This window comes from Gracilinanus agilis, chromosome 4, assembly GCF_016433145.1.
Source record: "Gracilinanus agilis isolate LMUSP501 chromosome 4, AgileGrace, whole genome shotgun sequence".
Lineage (NCBI taxonomy): Eukaryota > Metazoa > Chordata > Mammalia > Didelphimorphia > Didelphidae > Gracilinanus > Gracilinanus agilis.
Genome location: NC_058133.1, coordinates 81,338,322 through 81,360,557, shown reverse-complemented (window position 1 = coordinate 81,360,557; position 22,236 = coordinate 81,338,322). Strand labels below are relative to the sequence as shown.

The 22,236-nt window shown below is 39.0% G+C and overlaps 1 protein-coding gene across 1 annotated transcript in view; it reads left to right on the top strand.

Annotated features, from left to right (window-relative positions):
• Positions 1 to 462: 462 nt before the first annotated feature.
• NIBAN1 (niban apoptosis regulator 1) overlaps positions 463 to 22,236 on the top strand; it is a 199,994-nt gene continuing 178,220 nt past the window's right edge. The window contains exon 1 of the mRNA XM_044672000.1: positions 463 to 517. Within this exon, the coding sequence (XP_044527935.1) occupies positions 463 to 517 (55 nt within the window). The remainder of the gene's footprint in view (positions 518 to 22,236) is intronic.

The window sequence follows — 22,236 nt, the reverse complement described above, 5'->3', positions numbered from 1 at the left end:
GGGGTGAAGGTGTGAAGAGATGAAGAGAGAAGACTAACGTTAAGAGCCTGGAACAGAGAACTATCTGTAGATTCCTCGAGTTGAGAATAGCTCAGGGAGAAAGCTTGCCTCACCCTGCCAGGGGGCGAGGACCAGAAGGAGGCGTCTGAGAAGGCGGTGCCTCTTGGAGGAAGTTTACATTCTAATAGAAAACACCGGAGAGAAAACCCAAAGCCCAACTCTGGGTCACATCCACAGACCTAGAAGCCACTGTTCTCCAGTTGCTTGGCTGAGACTGCTGGGTGTGCGGAGGTGACTCCAGAGGAACGGCTTGCTCAGTGGGAGCTGCCTGTCCCGCCCCCGGGTGGGGTGAAAGCTTGAGAAGCCACAGCGAGGCTGGAGCAGAAGGAGATCATCCTCAGCAGCCTGTGAGGCCGTCACAGAAGCAGCAACAGCTCTAGAATCAGCAGCGGCTCCAACACCATGGGTGGAACTGCCTCCAGCCAGCTGGACGAGAGCAAATGCACTTATATCCAAGGTATGCTCCCTTTCCCCTGGAGGGCAGCGCTTTCTACGCTCTGACTCCCTACTATCTCCTTGGGCTCAATGGGTTCAGTCTCAGCCCCAGGAGACTGCTGCAGGATTCAGGGATGGGGTGCTGCTTCTCGAATCTCCCCACCTGGCTTGCTCACCTTTCCCTCAGTCCCCCCTGCCCCCCCTTCGCCTGGGGCCCCTTAGGTGTTTGGGGACTTAAAATGGGCCCCGATCCCAGGTGGATAGGGGGTTCAAGGTCTTTTTTGGATCATAGAAGCCCACGCTAGAGGAATGAGAGAGGGAAAGGGAGACCTTGTGGATAGCAATGAGACGATTTTAAGGGAGAAAAGTTTAGAGGGCAGCCGCAGGTGCGGAAGTAAGCTGGCTGTCACTTTGCCGCTGCCCCTGCCCCCTGCTCCAGCGGCTCAGTGTGTCTTATTCTGCTCCTTTCTTAGAATAGTCTCTCTGGTTCCCCGGGCACTGCCCAAAGTGTCCTGGCGCTGACACAGGTCAAATACTCCTGCTTGCCTTTGACCCGGACAGAGCTTGGGAATACCGTTTTTGCCTCCAAGGGATTCTCAGGAATCCTCCGTATAAAAAGAGGATTCCCTTCGCTAGGACGTGGGTTTAATGTTCTTTTTCCGGTGGGTGCTGATGGGTTTATTTCCCTAGAGGCAGGAAAAAAAAAGTTTTTACTTTCTCAGATTTGTAGGGTTCCTTTCCTTGAGCCAGAGGGAAGGAAAGCAGAAGAGGAAGAGTGTCCTGTTTTGTAGCAGTTGCAAAAGTTTTTAGATATGGAGAAGCTATTTTTTGTGAGGATTTTGTAAATCCTGGACACGACAAGATGGTTCTGGCAAGATTTTGGTCTAATAACCAAACCGAAGCTAGTGGAAACTTTGTCTGACCGAAGTCATCCCCGTTCCCTCCCTGGGTGTTCATTCCAGGTATCTTCAGAACCTTCCCGCAGCTTCCTCTAAGGAAGGGGACAGCCCTCTCAGGAGGGCTAAGGATGCCAAGTCTTAAATAAACATATCTTCACGTTAAAACTGACGTTAATGTTTCTGGTCTCAGAAATGTCCTCTATCAAGTGAGAATAGAAAAAGCAAATATGAAATCCTGTAGTTTACTCTAGTCCTCTATAGGAACAGCTTGAATTGGGACCGATTCTTATTTGACACTTTACCCAGTGATTCAGAAAAAATAAAAAAGAAAGAAAAAAAAGACTTTCACATCATTTAAGAGGAAAACAATTCTTTCCCATATTCATTTTATTTTATTTTTTATTTTTTTAAAACCCTAATATCTTTTATATATATATCCTATATTAATTTTATATGTTACAGGGTTAGGCAATGGGGGTCAAGTGACTTACCCAGGGTCACACAGCTGGGAAGTGTCTGAGGCCACATTCGAACCTAGGACCTCCTGTCTCTAGGCCTGGCTTTCAATCCACTGAACCATCCAGCTGCCCCCTCCCATATTCATTTTAGAGCAGAGCACTATTAAAAAACTTTGGACATGGTCAAACCAAGGAAGGTCAGCCAGTCAATAAACATCGGTTGGAGCTAACAGTTTTAATGAAGGACCAAGGCAGTTGATATCATTTAGCTCAGAAACCAATTCAACAACCATTTACTAAGTGGCTGCTGTGTGCAAAGCTCTGTAAGTCTATTGAAGGGAGGTCACCTTATGCTATGCTTTTAAGAGGAAAGAAGGGGAGCATAGGTAATATGTTCTAAGAGGACAAGACTTGGCCTTTCCTTGAAACATTGTCATGCTGTTGCTTATAGAAAAGGGAAAAGATGAGTGATTTATTTATATCAGCAAAAGAAATATAACAGTCACAAGATTGTTGGGGATGGGGATAGGTAGATATAATTCAAAACAGCAAGGAGAGGCTAATGTTTATTTGCTAGGAATATTATATCATGGCTTCAAATTTTGGAAGAATATCTCAGGAAAGATTAGAAGCTAAATTCTAACTAGAATAGGATAATAGTTGATATTTACATAGCATTTTACATACATTACTTAATTTCCATCATTATCATTCCAGAAAGTAGGCACTACCAGTGCCATTTATCCCCATTCTACAGATGAGGAAACTGAGACTCAGATATTAAATGCCTGGCAAAAAGTTTTACTGCTTGTGTACCAGGTTGGATTTGAACCCAAGCTTGCCTTAATTCAAATCCGGTATGTTATCTAGTCACCATATTGTAATTGTTATTTAAAGTTCAGAATTGTTAGTGGAAAAAAGTACTGGTCGAAGAGTCATCGGGGTCAAATACCATCTTTGATACTTCCTAACAATGTGACCCTTGGCAAGACAATCCCCATTGGTTTTCCAAGTTATAAATTGAGGATAATGATACTTGTGCTTTCTACTGGAGATAGTTGCCGTGAGAAAAAATGTGCAGAACACCTCAAAGTGCTACATATAAGTGAACTATTATTAGGGAGGCAACTGTGGTTCCCTGAAAAGAACACAGAATTTGTAACCAGAAGTCTGAGGTTCAAGTCACAGCTCTGCTACTTTTTTAGCTATGTGACCTTGGGCTACACACTTACTATCTCTGAACATTAGTTTCTTGATCCATAGAATGGGATTGTTTGAATAATAAAATGAAATAATATATACAATATTCTTTGTAGATTGTAAAGTATCGCCTAAACAGTAGTTGTTATTAAGTATTCGAAGAAGAGTTGACACTGCAAAGTTAGCTATTGTCATGACACTACATATTACTATAGTCAAAAGTTGAGGTCTCTTATATAGAATTAAAATAATTACATACTCTAAAGCACAATATTATGCTGTGTGTATAGGAACCCCATGTGCTTGTTGACTCAAACAGTGGTTAGGACCTGAAGTCCCATCCCCTTTGCCCCAGAGCTCTTTATTGGCTTGATCTTTTGCAAAGGTATGTATGGTGGGGGAGGAGGGAAGAGAAAGACCAAATGTCAAAGGAGAAAATGACCACCACTTGATAATGAGACTATTAGTGTTTCACCATAAAAAAAAAGTGCTATTGAAAAGATGCTGGCTATGATGGCACGTGATTAAATTATATCACAGGATTGTACAATCGTTTATGGTCCTGAATCTGCCAGCTCCTTCCTTGTAGAGCAGGGGTCTGCAACCTTTTTGGCCGTGAGAGCCATAAACGCCACATTTTTTAAAATGTAATTTCATGAGAGCCGTACAATATGTTTAACACTGAATACAAGTAAATATGTGCATTTTATGTAAGAACAACACTTTTAAAGTACAATAAGTCTCTGAACTATTTTTAATAACGTTATTATGTGCTAACCAATGATAAATAAAGTACTTCTTGCCATTAATGTGACTTCTGGTGCTGCATGGTTTTGCTGATGGATTTGTAGTCTGGTTGATATGTGGTGAGGTTAAGCTTCATGCAGGCATTGAGACTTCCATCTGTTAAACATGATTTTAGGTTGGTCTTAATGTTCTTTAGATGTGAGAAAGACTGCTCACATGCATATGTAGAGCCAAACATTGTCAGTACAGCAATACTTACACATTGCAGTATGTGGTATGTGACAGGAAGGGAGTTCCAAGTTTTGACAATCAGCTGATCCACGGGTTGAAGATTTTTCATTTCTCCCTACTTGTGATTGCTCGCCAACTCTGCTTGCTGTCGTGCAAGTCTTTCCAAATCTTCATTCAGTGACTTGAACTTATTCACCCACATGTCTGAGGCCTTCAAATCAGTAGCTTGAAGCTCAAAGTCTCTGATGGAGACACTGGGGATGTAACTCAGGTCAGCACCGTTTACTGCACACTCGTGTGGATGGGTTATGAACTTAAAAAGACGAGTGCGCTCACGAAATTCTCCAAAGCGCGCTTTGAATGACTGCAGATTAGATGTGAAGCCCACTAGCTGCTGAAGATCAAGATGTTGAGCAGGGTCACTTGTTGTTCATGCATCTTTAAACTGTCCCAGTTTTTCAAAGTGTAGTAAATGACCTGTTTCAATGTCAGTGATGAAGAGTTCTAGCTTATTTTCAAATGCAAACACTGCTTGTTGAAGGGATAAGACTGTATTTCCAACACTTTGCATTTTCACACTGAGCTGGTTCAGATGTTGAGTTATGTTTACAAGATAGTAGAACTTCAGGAGCCACTCAGTGTTGGCTAACTCAGGATGCTCAACATTTTTCATTTCAAGAAAAGTCTGGATTTCGCTCAGACAAGCTACGAAACAGTTGAGCACCTTCCCTCTTGACAACCAACGCACATTGCTGTGCAGAAGCAGACCAGGATAATTATTCCCAACTTCTTCCAGCAGTGTTTTAAACTGGCGATCATTTAAAGCTCGGGTAACAATAAAATTGACCACCTGAATGACCAGTGACATCACCTCACCAAGCTGCTCGCCGCACATCTGAGCACAAAGTGGCTCCTGATGTAGGATGCAGTGAAAACTTAGGATGGGTCTCTTTTTTTATGTTCACGAAGAAGCGCTACGAATCCTCTGTTTTTCCCCACCATGCATGGAGCACCATCAGTACACATTGAAATAAGTTTATCCATCGGTAGATTTTTTTCATTAGCGAGCTCAGTGAAAGACTTGAATAAATCCTTCCCTCTTGTTGTCCCTTTCAAAGGCAAAACAGCAAGACTTTCCTCACATAGTGTGTCACCGACAACATACCTTGCAATCACACTGAACTGGGATAAATGGCTTATGTCTTTTCACTCATCCATAGCAAGAGAAAAGAATAGTGCTGCATTTATGTCCTTCAGTTTTGTTTCCTCAATTTGATTTGGCATCATTATCTTATGATTGTGAACAGTTTTTGCCGACAGAGGCATGCCTTTTATTCATTTGATTATCTTGTCTTTATCTGAAAAGTCATCAAAAAGTTCATTGGCAACATCAAGCATGAATGTTTTGGCATACTCCCCATCTGTGAATGGCTTTCTGTTTCTCACAATTGCTAAAGTAGCAGCAAAGCTAGCTGAATTCCAGTCACCTTGTTGGGTCCAAACACAGAGTTGCTGCTGACTAGCTTGCACTCTGCACAGTAGCTCTTCACATGCTTTCTTCCTGCTGTCCCCCGCAGGATATTTTGATGCAAATGTAGTATGGCATAGGTCAAAGTGTTGCTTTATATTTGACCGTTTCATCGATGAAATTTTTTCATTGCATATTAGACACACTGCAGAACCTGCTCTCTCCACAAAGGTGAATTCCTCTGTCCATTTCTGCTGAAAAGTATGATACTCGTCATCCTTTAATACTCCTCTTCTTCTTTTAGCTATCTTCTTCAATAAAAGGGTTTCTGCAATTAGTTAGCTGACTACTTTATTAAAAGGAAGGAAAGTGTAGTTCAGTTTAATTAGAAAATTTGAAGCAAGGGCCTGTCCCCTTCTCTAGCTGTGAAAACAAAAAGAAAGAAAAACATACAATTCAAGCTATTTTATTAATCAAAAAACAAGACTTAATGGGGCACTATAGTACTGATATAACTGCACACATACATATAAAACTTCTTCACACTAAGACAATTGCTGAAATAAAGAGAGAAAAATTCAGGGAAGAATACTTTTTCCTCTCCCTCTCTCAAGTCAGGCAACAGGAGAAGAAAAAGCTGCCGGCCTGCTGGTTAAGCCATTTGGCCACATAAATTAAGTAGGAGATCAGGAGATTACACAAAATAACATGACTTGTGTGCAGGCATTAGTAAGTAGTGGGGGAGGAGGGTACCTTTTCATGGAAAACTGGCCAGGACACATCACACACATTTCCTGGTACAGGTGTTTATCAGTGCTGCCTACTCAATCATTCTGTATCAAATGAAACAACTACTGGGGAGAAATGCTTCTCAATAATGAAGCATATGTAAAGATGTAATCTGACTATAGTTGCCCTTTAAGAGCGGGTAGAAAAGTTAAAAACAATAACAATCCCACAAATAGGGAGTGTAGACCCCATGAATAGAGGTAACAAACAAGGCAGTGTCCTCACTGAAGAATCAATATAGCAGCAGAATAGGTAAAACAAGTGAGACAGTTCCAGGGATGGATTGTAAATGTATAAATACACTGAGATAAAGCCATGTAAATCAGAGGCAGAGGGGTAGAGAATGTAGACAAAAGTGATCAATCACTATACAGAACCCCAAGATGTCAGTAATAGGTGTGGAAAGAATAAAAAGAGGGCAGAAGGAGGAATACATAGCAAGGCGAACTAAAGACCAGGATTCATCTCGCGCGGCAATATCAATGAGGGAGCCTTCTATCTTAGAATATAGTTGTGGTACCGAAAGGTGCGTGACATGTGACGTCTGTAAAAAGGGAATAAAGCACATGGATGGGGTTTGTGGGTCCCTAAGTCAGTAGTTGGGAAAGGAGGGTATAATATTGGAGGTAGTAGATTGAGGTGGTAGGAGAGATGTAAGGGCTGAGTTTAGGGAAATATAAGACGTTAAAGTATAATGAGCAGTGAGGGGAGAGGATGATGTAGTTGGGCAGGCAGCTGCAACAGGGAGACACAGACTGGGTACAGGCTTGAGACAGAGGACACTGAAGGGAAACAGGCTGAACCCTTTCAGGTAGGAAGGGCACTTCTACAGACAAAGGTCAGGGCCAGCCAGAAATGGTCTGAAACTAACTAGAGGACTTTCTAGTCAGTTTCTCAAGTTCACAAAGGAAGAGTCCCAAGACTCTTCCCTGTCTGTGAAATAGACGGGCTTCTCAGAGGAAGTATAGGGATCACCACTTCCTCCAAGATGGATGCCTCCAACTCCCCTCAGGACCCAAAGAGAAACTATTCCTTTCTCTCCTTATCCCTCTTTTATCATTCAACCAACTATTTAGCAAAAGGTTTGATTAAATAACAATAGGGTTTATTAAGTTTCAGGGTTGATTATAAAGGACAGAGGGATACTAGGTTTCTCTAACAACCTCCTAGGGAGAAGCTCCAGGTGGGGGAGGGACACAGGAATGGGGCAAACTGAGCAAGAGCCTGCTCCCACTCAGCCCGGGAGGCTTTGTTGCCTTTAAGGTTAGGGAAGTTATACACAATGTGTATAATTTGTATCCAGGGTAAGCCCTACTTGTCTATGGGGAAAACCTAAGTCTTCAAAGTTTGATTGCTACCACCCAAATCCACCCTTCTCCCAAAACCCACAGGAAATTAGGAAAGGAAATGGGGAATGGAATAGGGAAGGTCAGGGAGATCCAGAGGAATTAGCTAAGCTACAAAATCTCAAGAGAAAAGGCACAGATTCAAGGCCAGGTTTCAGCCCAAAGACCGAGCTCAGTTGACCCTTCTGCTCTGATCGAGCCTTCTGGATCAACTGCCTCTAGTCAGGGTTCTAAATCCTCTCAACTGCCAGAAATTCTGCAGTTAGCCTTTTGCAGGGTAGATTGCACCTCTGCACTACACGTCATGATGTTGACGTATCATGTGACGCACAATGTCATGTGTAAACTGTTAGTTACTGTGCTGTGGTTCATCTGTCAGTGTTCACAGTGTGCGCTCCTGTAACAGCACCTGAAAAAAAAATTGACTTTATGGCTCCTGCAGAAAGAGCCATTTGCAGACCCCTGTTGTAGAGGATACTTGGCTAACACTACTTCGCCCATCTAGTAAGTGGATGAAGTTTTGGTTTAATTCTTGACAGAACAGTTTTTAAGATGATGGGCAGTCTAAAGGTAAAGCTTGAGAACAATTTTATAATAATTTCTCATGACAAAGCTGCCAGTGGAGTCCCTGATTGGAAAGGCAGGTTTGGGACAGCTAGGTGGTTTAGTGGATAGAGAGCCAATCTGGAGATGGGAGATTCTGGGTTCAAATCTGACCTGAGAAACTTCCTGGCCACATGATCCCAATTGCATAAACCTTATGCCTCTTCTGCCTTGGAACCAATACTTCCAAGTATTATTTCTAAGACAAAAGGCAAGAGTTTTTTGAAAAAGAAAGAAAAGCCAAAAGGCTCTAGTCAGACTTAAAAATACCAGCTCAGTCACTCCTCATCTGTTTGGCCTTGTGTAGGTTGCTTAATTTCTCTGGTCCTCAGTTCCCTTTTCAGTTAAATGAAGGGGTTGTTATAACCACTGGATTTCCTTTCTAAATCTCTTTTACTAAGATGATAATCTTACTCTAAGGTAGGACTAAAATTTAATGAGTAAGAAAAAACAGTGTTTCAATGAAGGTTAGTAGCTTTACTTTTTCATTTTATAAATGTCTGAAGCTTGTAGACTTTTTTCAGTGATATAGAAAAATAAAAAGAAAGAAATGAGGAGAGGACTATGAGGTTTCTTTTTTTTTTCCTCCTCTTTAAAACCCTTACTTTCTTTCTTAGAATCAATACTGTGTATTGATTTCAAGGCAGAAGAGCAGTAATGGATAGGTAACCAGTCTTAAGTGATCTGCCCTGGGTCAAATTTGAACCTCTGTCCTCCCCTCTCTAGAATTGGCTTTCAATCCACTGAACCACCTACTTGCCCCCAGGACTAGAATTTCAGATTTGAGTTTGAATGATTTTTTTGTTCCTCTTAAGTCCTTGCTTCTATTAACCTGTTCTGAATGTTTGTAATAATTAGGAGCTCCCTCAGATGGCTATTAGGATACTTTATTCTTTCCTAAGCCCTTTCAAATCCTTGTGTAAAAAAGAGAGTTGGAAATATGAACTTCTGTTATCAATCCTTTTCTAAGAGGCTTATATGTAGTCCAGTTTCTCTGAATGGAAGATATTCTTTGGCCCCATCTAGATCTTTTCCAAATCACTTTTTTGTAACTTCCTTTTTGGTTGCTATGGAACACGTACTAAGAGTAATCACACAGGAATGATTTCAATTTCTGGGTCTTCAAGGCAATTGTTCACATCAGCACGTGAGAGCCCCTTTAACAGAAAACAAGTTACATGATGGCCAGTCTATGGTACTTTATTCTCTGAAGAATGAGTACTGGGAAAATGCTGCAGAGGCCAGGTCAGCAGCAACAGTCAGGATTTTTTTTTTTATTTTGGGAGCTGCTTAAAACCATATGGCAGTCTCTTAAGAGAATCATTTTCCTGTGTTAGCAATAGTTTTATTTCCTTTTTTTGTTGGCACTGTATTTTTTTAAATGAAGCAGAAAGGAAATAAAATTACCAACAGCTCTCCCTTTCTAGAATAATTCAAATGCAGGGTCTGAAAATGCTTATGCATTAGTATTATAGTTCAGTACTATGTGGAATGTACCTTGGGGGAGGACAATCACCAAATGTCAAGCTTCCAGCAAAGCTTCTAGGCTGGGTGGTAGAAACTGACCAAAAAAATTGACATCTGTTTCTAGCTTTGCCCTTGATTAGTGATTATCTTGGAGAAGTCATTTTACTTCTTGGTAACTTAATTTCCCCATTTGAAGTTCAATTTAGTTGAATGTAATGATCAATTAATTAATTTTAAGTAAAGGGATAGATAAATAAATTTTAAAAATTGCACCATTTTTGGTCTTAAGTTTTAGTTTACATATAACCTAGGAGGGGGTAATTTAATATTAATAATTAAGTTAATTAATAATTACTTCTTGGATACTTAGGTGGTATAATGGATAGAATTCCAGACCCGATGTAGGGAAGACATCTCTGCCTGAGCTCAAATCTGGACTTAGGCATTTATTAGCTGTGTGTGTGTGAGACCCTGGGCAAGTCACTTAACTCTGTTTGCTTCAGTTTCTTCATCTGTAAAATGTGCTGGAGAAGGAAATGGCAAACCACTCCAGTGTCTTTGCCAAGAAAATCCTAAATGAAGTCATGAAGAGTCAGATGTGACTGAAAAATGTCTGAACAACAAGAAAAAGTAATTAACTAATTGTTTTTTTTTAACCTTTACTTTCTGTCTAAGGCAGAAGAGTGGTAAGGGCTAAGCAATGGAAATTAAGTGGCTTGTTCAGTGTCACACAGCTAGAAAGTTTCTGTGGCTAGATTTGAACCCAGGAACCTCCAGTCCCCAGGTCTGGATCTCTATCCAATGAGCCACCAAAATGCCTCCTATGAAGTCAAATTTATAACTCACAGTGAGAATTTACAAAGCATTTCCCTCACATTGACATAGTAGAAAAAGTTTTTCAAGAATTATTATATTAATTTTAAAGATGGGGGCACTGACTTGTCCCAGGTCACACAGTTAGTATGTTTCACTACTGAGATTTGAATTTAAGCCTCTAGATTCTGAGTCTAAGACTGATGTAAAAGCCTATGTGTATATATACACATTTATATACACACACATACAGGTATTCCTTCTACATTGTGACTTTCCCCATCATGGTTATGATCTATTGTGGGTTGGCATAAGAAATTAAATGAGAATTTTGGGTGAGTTTTGTGGAAGCTGTAGATGACATGCAAAGGCCAACAAACAACAGAGAAAAAGTTTAGAAACTCAGAAATGCCTATTTAACCCCAAAGTTACAGTAAGGTATTGTAAACACCTCATAAAAGAAAAAGAAAAAATTCAACCTTGCTCTTCTCCGGTATGAAAGTAGGGCAAAAAAAATTTACTCAGATTATCCAGAGTGTAGAGGACAACAGCCCCTATCTCTGCAATGTGGAAGAGAAAACTGTACATATGTCTATGTCTAGATCTCTGTCTCTCTCTGTCTCTCTCTCTCCTGATCTGTCCATCTGCCTGCCTCTCTAAATCTCTGTCTACTGATCTATCCATCCATCTATCTGACTATTTATCTGACTATCTGTCTATCTATCTCTTTAAAGTTAAGAACTTTTAACAAATGTTGCTAAGGACTTCTTGAAGAAAATAAAGAGCATAGGACTTAAAATCAGGGGTCCAAGTTCATATTAAGACTCTGCTCCTTACCTCCTATGTGGTCTTAGATAAGTCATTTCCTCTTTAGTCATCTGTAAACTGAAAGAACTGGGAGAGATGATCTCAAATGCTGATTTCATTGTTTAATCCTATAAGCCTCTAAATCCTTAATCTACCTGTTATTGGCTGTGTAAACTTGGTTTAGTAACTTCATCTCTCAGTCTCTATTTCCTCTTCTATCATTTTCTTTTGGCTGTGGTGTGACCTCTAATTTCATTGGTGTAGGGAAATCTTGATTGGAATCAAGCTTAGTTTTAGAGGGCTGCCTTGAAGTGGGGGAGGGCACTAAGTAAGAGGTTAAATGACTTGTTTGTTCCAAGAAAAACTTGAATCTAGGACTTTTCCTTCCTTCAAGATTAGTCCCTATCCGCTAAACCATTCTACCTTTCTATCTACAGAGAGTAATAATATTTCTATTATTTGCCTTACGAATTGCCATGAGGATCAAATAAGATAATGTTGTTAAAGTGCTTTGTAACTAGCCATATAATTTGTATGTAGTGCTTAAAAAAATCCTTTCTTTCCATATTAGAATCAGTAGTATGCATTGGTTCCAAGGCAGAAGGGCAGAGTAAGAGCTAGGCAATAGGGGTTAAATGACTTTCCATGGGTCACACAGGAAGCATTTGAGGACAGATCTGAACCCAGGACCTCCCATCTCTGGGTTTGGCTCTCATTCCAGTGAAACACCTAGATGGCTCTTATATGTAGTGTTAAGAAAGAAAGAGTTGAATATATCATGACAAAGGCTGGCATCAGCCTCTAATTTACAAGAGGACCTGTCCCTCAAAATTAAATTTATCGAGTATATATTTTGCCCATTGCTAATATGGTGGATAGAGAGCTGGATCTGTAGTTAGGAAGACCTGAATTAAAATCTAGTCTCATGTACTTACTAGTTGTGTGATCGTGGGCAAGTTACTTCTGTTTTAGATTCCCTATATGAAAAATGGGGATAATAATAGTGCCTACTTCCCAGGATTCTTGGTGAGACCTTAAAGGTGCCAAGGGCATTCTGGTTTGTTGCCACTCATCTTGACTTTTGTCTTGCCATTGGACTTTGATGATCCTGGAAGAGAGAGAGTGAGGCTGATGACTATGCAACTGTACCTCACTTAAATCTAATTCACGTACAAGTCAAGGCATCACCCTGTGTCATCAAGAATGGACAACAACAACAACAAAATGAGATATTAATTGGAAAGCACATAGCATATTACTTGGAACATAATAAGCCCTATGGAAGTGCTGGTTCTTATCATCAAACGAGATAATATTTGTAAAGTACTGTGTAAACATGAAAGTATTCTATATAAATGTCTATCCAAGCCACATGGCATACCTGTCTAGTAGGGCAAGTTACTTCACAAAAGTTTGCCTCAGTCTCCCCATTTATAAAGTGGGGATAATAATAGCACCTGTTTCCTAGGATTGTTGTGAGGACCATACTGATTTTCCTGAGTTTCATGAGCATGGAGAAAATGAACTTGCCATAACACTTTTGAAACATAGGCAGACAGGCAGGAGGCAGTGTGTGCCATGCAGGTCAAACAAACAACAAAGTTCCTTGACTTTCCCCATTGTGTAATTATTTGCATAAATGTTAGCAATTATCTAGCTCCATAGTAGGACTGTCTAATAGGCACTCACTTAGCAAAAGACCAAAACGAATCGTTGCTGCCTTCAAGAAGCTCATGTTCTTTCAAGAATTTGAATGCTGTATCATTTGGTGCATATGTGTTTATCGTTGATATTTTTACTTCATTGTCTATAATACCTGTTAGCAAAATGTTGTTTTCCTGCTTATCACTTTTAATCAGATCTAGTTTTCCTTTTGCTTTGTCTGAGATCAGGATTGTTGTTGTTGTTGTTATTGTTGTTGTTGTTGTTTTTACACTAGCTGAAGCATCATAGATTCTGTGCCAGCTCCTTATTTTTAGTTTTCCTCCTCTGAAAACTCTGGGAAGGTGTAAATTGGATGATCTGAAGGTGTAAAGGGTCACATCCTTCTGACAGTTCCCCTATGTGAGCCAAGCCGATGGAAATATTTTCTTCTAAATTTAATTTTAAAAGTTGCTGTATGATAATTACATGGACAGAATGTTGCTGTCATTTCATTCTCTAAGTTGGAAATTTAAATTCTGTGCCAGTGGAACTAGCAAAATAAAAAAAAACAAGCAAAAATAGCAAACAAATAACAGTATTCAAAGGCACATGGTACATGGGTGACATGATATAAGAGCAATAGTATTGCCATCTATTATTCTAGTCTTATAAATAAATCTGGACAACGAGAATAGAGGGAAGAGTTGAAGTCTATTGTGTGGAGGAGGGAAGAAATACAAAGAAATAATGTATCATTTTGATTAAACATTTTGATTAAAACATATTAGTTGTAAAAAGGCCACCATAGCTAAAATTCTAATTCTTTATTGGCTATCCAAATTTAAACACACACACTCTCTTGCTCGCTCACACACACACACACACTCTCTCTCTCTCTCTCTCTCTCTCTCTCACACACACACACACACCAACAATCCTAAATGCAATACAGATTTTTTCCCTTTTGAAAAATGGAAAATTCATTTTAAGAAGAGACAGGCAAGTTCCTGCCAATAAGAAAAATTCATGCCAACTGTGGAAAGTGTTCTTTGTTCTATGTATCACTGTGTATTCTTTTATTTAGGGGAGAGAGTGATGAAGGTGGGGGTTTGGTTAAAACTACAAAATTAGGGTCATTAATATACTTTTTCAAATTTGTAAGTTCTCCAATTCATAAAAAAAGATAATAAGACATTTTATTTGGAAAGATATAAAGTGAGTTTCCCCACCCTGGGAGTCCCCAGATGTTTAAAAAAAAAAACAGCAAGCAAGAGCTTGAGGGAAATTTGAAGAGTAGTAATAATACTGCATCTGGTGCCAAGCCAGTTCATGCCACCGAGATTAAATAGGGAAGATCCTGAATAAGATTGGGTGCTGAGTCTTGGGGGGCGGCTAGGTGGCTGAGTGGCTTAAGGGCCTAGAAATAGGAGGTCCTGGATTCAAATGTGACCTCAGACACTTCCTAGCTATGTGACCCAGGGCAAGTCACTTAATCCCCATTGCCTAGCCTTTACTGCTTTTCTCCTGTAGTACTGACACACAGTATTGATTCTAAGACATAAGGTAAGGGTTTAAAAAGAAAAGAAAGTATGAACCTTTGGTTTTTTCTTCCCCCTTTTTCTCTGCCTTTGACCCAAACTACTCTGACTCTTTTAGTTTTTCTTTTGGCTATATATCCTCTTAATTTGCTCAATCTAGAGAGCTTTAGAGACCTATCTCTCCCTAGATCTGCTTTCCTTGGCCCTGGAAAAACCCATACCAAACAGTCCCCATTTAGAATTTATAGCTCCTGGACCCCCCTCCCTTTCTTTCATTCCATTTCTCAATGTACTTTTTCTATATTCATGTGTAAGGGCACAGGAAGATATAAGAAGGTTAAAGCGATAAAGGAATTCTAGGAGAGTAGATGGTCTCAGTTAAAATGTATTTACCTTTATTGTTTAATCCAGTGGTTTCCAAACTTTTTTGACCTACCGCCCCCTTTCCAGAAAAAATATTACTTAGTGCCCCCTGGAAATTATGAAACTATTTATTGAACTCAGAATAGAATGTAATACAAAAAAAGTGTGGCCATCACCGCCCTCCTGGATCGCTGCAGCACCCACCAGGGGGTGGTGGCGCCCACTTTGGGAATCACTGGTTTAAACCATGCTTTTAACAGGGGATTTTAATAGTTGGGCTAAGAAGAGAGATTTCTGAGAGGATAATCCCTGCAAATTCCTTTCTTTAGGGAGAAGCCTAGGTTTGAAGGGATAGTTTTGTGGCCATGCCTCCCCTGTCAAATAGAAGAATGGGCAAAGAATATACCACAGAGGTGAGATGACATGGTTATGGCAGGACTATCCAATTTCACCTTTTCACCTTGCTAGAGCAGCATCCTTATGCTTGCTTTTTTCTTTCTTCTCAAAGATACAGGACCTTCAGCCCTCGCCTGGTTTATTGGCAGAACTAGTGCCAGGTGAGGGCACAGTTCCCCCAAGAGATGTGCCTGTGCCCATTTTCTTAGTGTCTTTATTCTTTCTATAGGCTTAACTTTGTATAAAGCTATTTGACTGATTAATTGGGGAATGGCTGAGTTGTGGGAAGCTGAAGAGAATGTATTATTATGGTGCTGTAAGAAATGATGAATACAGAAAAGCAGAGGAGAACTTATATGGACTGATACAAAGTGAAATAAGCAGAACCAGGAAAATAAGATACACCATGATTAAAACAATGTAAATGAAAAGAACAATAACAAAGCAATTAGAAATTTAATGCTGGGAAATTATAATAACCAAGCTTGGCCAAAGAAAAGAAGTGAGAAAGCCTTTTTCCTTGTTCTCTTTTTTTAAATGAATTTGTTTACTACGTTAAAATACCCAGTTAACTCCTTCCCTGTCCCCATTAGAGAAGACATAATTTTCTCTTTAATGCTAGTGCCTTCCCTGTAAGATTACTTCCAAATTATCTTGAATAGGTCTTATTTGTACAAAATTGTTTCCCTTATTGTTACATACTGAGAACAGGGTTGGTTCCCCACCCCTTTCTTCACATTCCCAATGCTTATTGATTCTAGGCACCTAGTAGGCATTTAATACATGTTTCTTGATTTAGACTTTTCTGCTTTTTTATAGAGGTTGTGGTGGGGGACTTGTGTGGAACAATAAATATGATATCATACCCAAATGATTTTGAGTGAACAACACTAAACTTATTTCATATCCTCCTGATTTTGGATTCAAATTTACTAATTTACATGTTTGTTGTGTTGTTATTCAGTCATTTCAGTCATGCATGGCTCCTCATGACCCCATTTAGAGTTTTCTTAGCAAAGATACTGGAGTAGCTTCCTATTTACTTCTTCAGTTCATATTACAGATGAGGAAACTGAGGCAGAGTAAAGAGACCTGCTCAGAGTCACACTGCTAGTAAATATCTGGGGCTGGATTTGAATTTAGATTTTTCTGACTCCAGATCTGGTGCTCTATCCATTGAGCCACCTACTTGCCCCTGTCCACATCTTATCATGGAAAGAAAAATAAAATGATAGAATCTTAAGCTTAGAATGGACCTTAAAGGTCATCTAAAATAATCTACTGGATTGGGGAACAAAATAGATAAGATCCAAACAGGATCTTTATGAACATTCCATTGCTTTAAACCTTTTTTTTTTTTTAAAATAACTGTTCTCTTTTTCAAGGTAGAGTCTTAAAAGTTGTTTTTATCTGTTAGTTTGTGTTGTACCTTCTGGACCCAGGTAGACTGTCTAATCAATATATTTTCTCCTACTGACAGCCCTCCAGATATCTGAAAAATGCTTTATATAGTCTTCTCCTGGCTAAACATTCCTAGATACTGCAGTCTGAATTCATATGGCATAGGCATAAGTCCTTTCCTCATCCTCACTATCAATTGTTGCTCTACTCTGGACACATGCTAGGTCAGGACCCCTCTTAAACTGAACTGAATTGAAGCCAATGACTTCAGGGTCATCTTACCATCTTAGGGTTCATCTCAATTCAAAAAGCATTTTTAAGCACCTACAGTATGTACAATATTGTGTTAGATGCCGATGATACAAAGACAAAACAAAAAATGATTCCTTACCTTTAAACAGCTAAAACCCTACCAAGAATTAAACTTTTAAAGAAATAAAAATAGGATATAGTTTGAGAATGGAGAGAATGCTAACAATTAGTGTAATCAATGAGTATTTATTCAGTGACTGCTGTGACACTATTTTAGGTTGGGGGAGAGGGATACAAAAATGACAAAGACAACAAGGAACTTGCATTCTATCTTTATCCCATGAATGTAATTATATACACATGTACATATGTTTACATATGCATAGTTGTATACATAAAATATGTGTAATGTATGTGTGTGTGTATATATATATATATACATACACTTAAGGTTATTTTTGGGGGAAGGGCACCAGCAACTAGAAAGACCAGTCAAAACTTCAAAAAGAAGATGGCACCCAAGTTGAATCAGGAAGGAATAAAAGGATTCTAAGAGGAATCAGTTGTGCAAAATCAGAGGTGGGGCAAAGGATGCCAATTAGATCAGAAAATAACAAAGAAATTCCTGGAAAATGAAGAATGCATGAAGGGGAATCATGAAACATTTCTGGAAAGGTAAGCTGGAGCAAGATTGTGAATGGTTTTAAATGCCAAGATGGGGAATGTGTCATATTCAAGAAACAACAGTGAGCCACTAAACATTTTAGAGCAGGTGAGTGACATGGCCAGAACCATCCTTTATGAAGATCATTTTTGGCAGCTTTGTGGAATATAGATTAGATGGGGGAGAGGATGTAGGAATGTAATTAGGTGACTATTACAATTGTCCAGATAAAAAGAAATATCTTGAGTTAGGATTGTAGCCATATGGTGCATAGAAGGAAATATACGTGAACTGTGGCTAAAATAGAATTGACAAGATGTGGCAATGAGTTGGATTTATAGAGAGAGATAGATGCCAAAGACTTGAGGGTGACTGAGGCTGTAAACCTGAATGACTGGAAGGATTATGGTGACCAACAGAAATATGGGGTGGGAGGGGAATGAGCATTTCTATCGTATTCTATGTCCCAGACAAGTTTAGGGTGAAGATAATCAGCTGTGGTTTTTTTTTTAAAGCCCTTACTTTCTGTCTTAGAATTAATTATTATTTCCAAGGGCAGAACAGCAGTAAAGACTTGGTAATTGGGGTTAAGTGATTTGCTTAGGGTCACACAGCTAGGAAGTGTCTGTGATCATATTTGAACTCAGGACCTTCCATCTCCAGTCTTTTATCCACTGAGCCACCTTGCTGCCCTGATGTTTTGAGATAAACAATGGCAGTCCTTTTTAAGGACAGCCAAGATTCCTATAGTTGTCTTAGTGCTTCTCAGTGTTATCTTGCCTTGTACTTGTAGGTGAATAAAACTCCCCATTATTTCATCAGGTGGAGGTCATTTTCATTCATTTGCCTGTTCATCCAAGATTTTGTGCCACGTGTACAAGCCAATAAAATTGTTGACCAGAGTGAGGTTATGGACAGAGCCCTGTGTGGCATTCCTTCTAACAATTAATGTTTAATGTCAACAGTCCATATCTCTCTCATGCCTGAAGGCTATCATGAGACTTGCAGCATGACTTTGTTGAAATTAAGATATATTTTCTCTATGGAAATCTTCTGGCTTGTCTAGAGAATGTAAAAAAGTTAATAGGACAGTTTAGGAAGACTTGTTTTTAGAGAACCAATGCTACTTCCTCGTTATCACTGTTTTCTTTTTTTAAATACTTGAAACCAACATCTGCTTTTAATAAACCAGTCTAGCATTTTGGTGAAAATTGACATCAAGTTGACTGATTTTCTTCCTTCTCCCCCCTTCCATGATGAAAATTATCTTTAATGTTCTGCCATTCTTCCCTATCATGTAACATATATGCTCTGGTACTCTCTCCAATTGCCAGATATACTATATTTCCTCTCTGGGTTCCAGAGGAGCACACTGAGGGATTGGGATATTTCTTCTCTTCTACTATTGGCTCAAGCCAACCAAATTTTTTCCATCCATTTGAGGGGGCCAGTAACAAATAATCCAGTTCCTTTTAAGCACTTAATATTGGATAACTTTCACGAAGGGACATTTATTGCAAAAATATAGCAAGAACAAATGTACAAATATTTTCCCCCAATACCTCTGGGGAATATTCTTCCCTATATTACCTCAGTCTCTGAAGAAGTAGGCTCAAAACCACCTCAGTTCCCACCTGTTCTATATTCCTACTCCCCAACTACCATAGATTATTCTTCTGACCTTTGAAATTCCTATAGTCAAAGACTGTACCTGGATTATTGTATTTTTGACACTATAATTAAAATTGAATGCCATAACCAGTGTAAATGCGCATCGGCTATGGAGGGAGGAGAGGAGATGGGGTGGGGGTTAAGGGGAAAGTAAGAACATGAATCATGTAACCATGATAATTTTTCTAAAAAATAAAAATCATTTTAAATTAAAAAAAGTGAATGCCATTCTTTACCATGAAATCTTCTCATATCACCCCAAATATAGATCTAGCTTGTTGCTTTCTTTTGCTTATAAAACTATATAAACTCTACCATCTAGGATAGTGGTTCCCAAACTTTTTTGGCCTACTGCCCCTTTCCAGAAAAAATATTACTTAGCCCCCTGGAAATTAATTTTTTTAAAATTTTAATAGCAATTAATAGGAAAGATAAATGCACCTGTGGCCATCACCGCTTCTCTGGATCGCTGCAGCACCCAGCAGGGGGTGGTAGCATCCATCTTGGGAATCACTGATCTAGTGTGTATGAATTTAGATCTGGGAGGAAATTTTATGGTTATCTAGTCCTACTTCATTTTACAGAGGAAGACACCTAGCCTGAGGGAAATTAAATAATTAACCCAATGGCCCACCAGGCAACAAGTTGAAGAGCCGAGACTTGAGGCCAGGACTCATTCAAACCAAGATCCTTGAATCTACTCTCTCCACCACATCCATGCTGCCTCTTGGATGTGGCATCGTAGCAGGACAGTTGCAAGGGACTATGTATATAGCAGGCACTTGATGAATCTTTGTTTAATGGAAACTGAATTAAAACATCCTTTTAAAATTCGAAAACATGAGAGAATTTTCTCCTTCAACATGCTGGTTTCTTTAGATATATTTCTCTCTTCTTTCTTAATGGGATATCTTCTCAGTTACATAGTGAGAATTTCATTCTTTAACATCTTTCACCCTTCCTAAGTGACTTTCTTGTAGAGTTTCTAGACGTAATAAAATCTTATCTTTTCTTTCTTTTAGTTTCTAGGACACTTCCTGAAAATACGCATGTCCTAGATGACAAGTCTGCTGTAGTCAGCATTCCCTTTCTTTGCTATTAAAATCTTTACAACAGTGTGGTCACTTTCTCTTAAGTTTACTGTCACTTCTGCATCACTATCTAGTTCCTCCTTATTGGTTCAAATTAAATCTAGAATAGAAGCTCCTTTTGGATTTTTCTCTCTTCTGAGTGATGGCACCAGAAAGGCTTTTCTTTTTATCTCACAAGAAAGCAACTTTTTGGTACTCCTTTCTGTACCATTCCTGTTGGCTTCCCTAGTCTCTGACTTTACAACTTTAACTGGGTATTTTTTCCCTTCTCTTCCAAAGTAAAATTCAAAGTCCTCTATATCAAGTCAATGAGACTCTTGCCAAGCAGAGGGGTGGGTCATGTGAGAAATGACCCGAAGTGGGCATGGAGAGGGAGAAGGGAGCAGTCCCCTCTGGCACCCTCCAGCACACTTGTCATAGGTTCACCAACACAGCTATGGACAAAAGGTACCATAGACTCTACCAGGCTGCCAAAGTGATCCATGACACACACACACAAAACATTAAGAACCTTTGGTTGGACTAGAAATGTTACTTGCCTACCCTTGAGGCTTTGGAAGGAATAAGTAAAAAATCAAATGATGATTTGGGGGTCCTTATAGCAAAAAGATCCAGAATTCTTCAGCCATAATATCTACTTGATAGAATCTACTTCTTTTGAGTTGATTACCACAAACAGAAATACATCCTAGAAACGATGATACCCACACACAAATAACATGTGGAAGCATAATGTAGATACGACCAAGCCGGAGTCTGAATAACTGCTCAAACATGAATATATGATGGGCAATGTAGACATAAGCTTAACATGAAGGACCAAACTTTATTAGCAACAATGAAAAAAGTGCCAAGTCTTTATAAAAAGATGAAAATGTATTAAAATTGATCTCGATTAGAGTGATTAAGTAGGTGAAGATCAATTCAAATATGCAGTTTAGAGTGAAAGTAAACAAATGGGAATGCTATAAAAAGGAGACCCAGGGATATAAACAACTATTAGCTATGAGCTAAAAATTCATAACTGCTGGCTGAGGGAGTTTATAAAAATGTCTTAGAGAAAATGTAACAGAATCTTAAATGTTCAAAATCTCTTCTGAACTTGGAAAATTATATTTTATCTGCCTCAGAAGGCTGGAAGGATAATAAATCTGATTTGCTAGGATTCTGATAGTGGTGATAGATAGATGAGGCAGGTTAGTCACTTTAAACATGCTTTGAAAAAAAAGCACCCTGTACACCCTGGTAAGTTATTCTTTAGTGTAATTTTTCTGTCTTTTAGAATTCAGATAGCTCTGTGTACTTCTTTTATGGTATTATCATATTCTGCATTTTATTCTTCTCTAGCTCTCTTAGTAGATTTTTAGCTCCTTGAGAATAGAGAATCCCTTCGATATAGTATATGCTCAGTAAATATATTTTTTATTGACCCTGGATAAGTCACTTAGCCTCTGTTTCCTTATCCATAAATGGTGTTAATGCCACCAACCTCCCAGGGTTTTGATAAAGACATATGAGATAATATTTGTAAAGCTGCTTATAAACTTCAAAGCATTATAAGAATGCTTTATTATCATTATATATATTGCTGTTATTATAATTATGATCTTTACATTTATGCTTTATATACTAATATAGAGGTACCAGGTGGCACAGTGGATAATGCACTGGGCTTAGAGTCAAGAAGACTTGAATTAAAATCCAGCCTCAAACACTTTTTAGCTGTGTGACCTAGGCAAGTCACTTAAGCTCCATTTGCCTCAATTTCTTCAAATATAAAATGTGGATAATAATAGCATCTACCTCCCAGGATTGTCATGGGGATCAAATGAAATATTTGTAAGAAAGCACCTAGTACAGTGCCTGGAACATAGCAGAATAAATACTTATTCC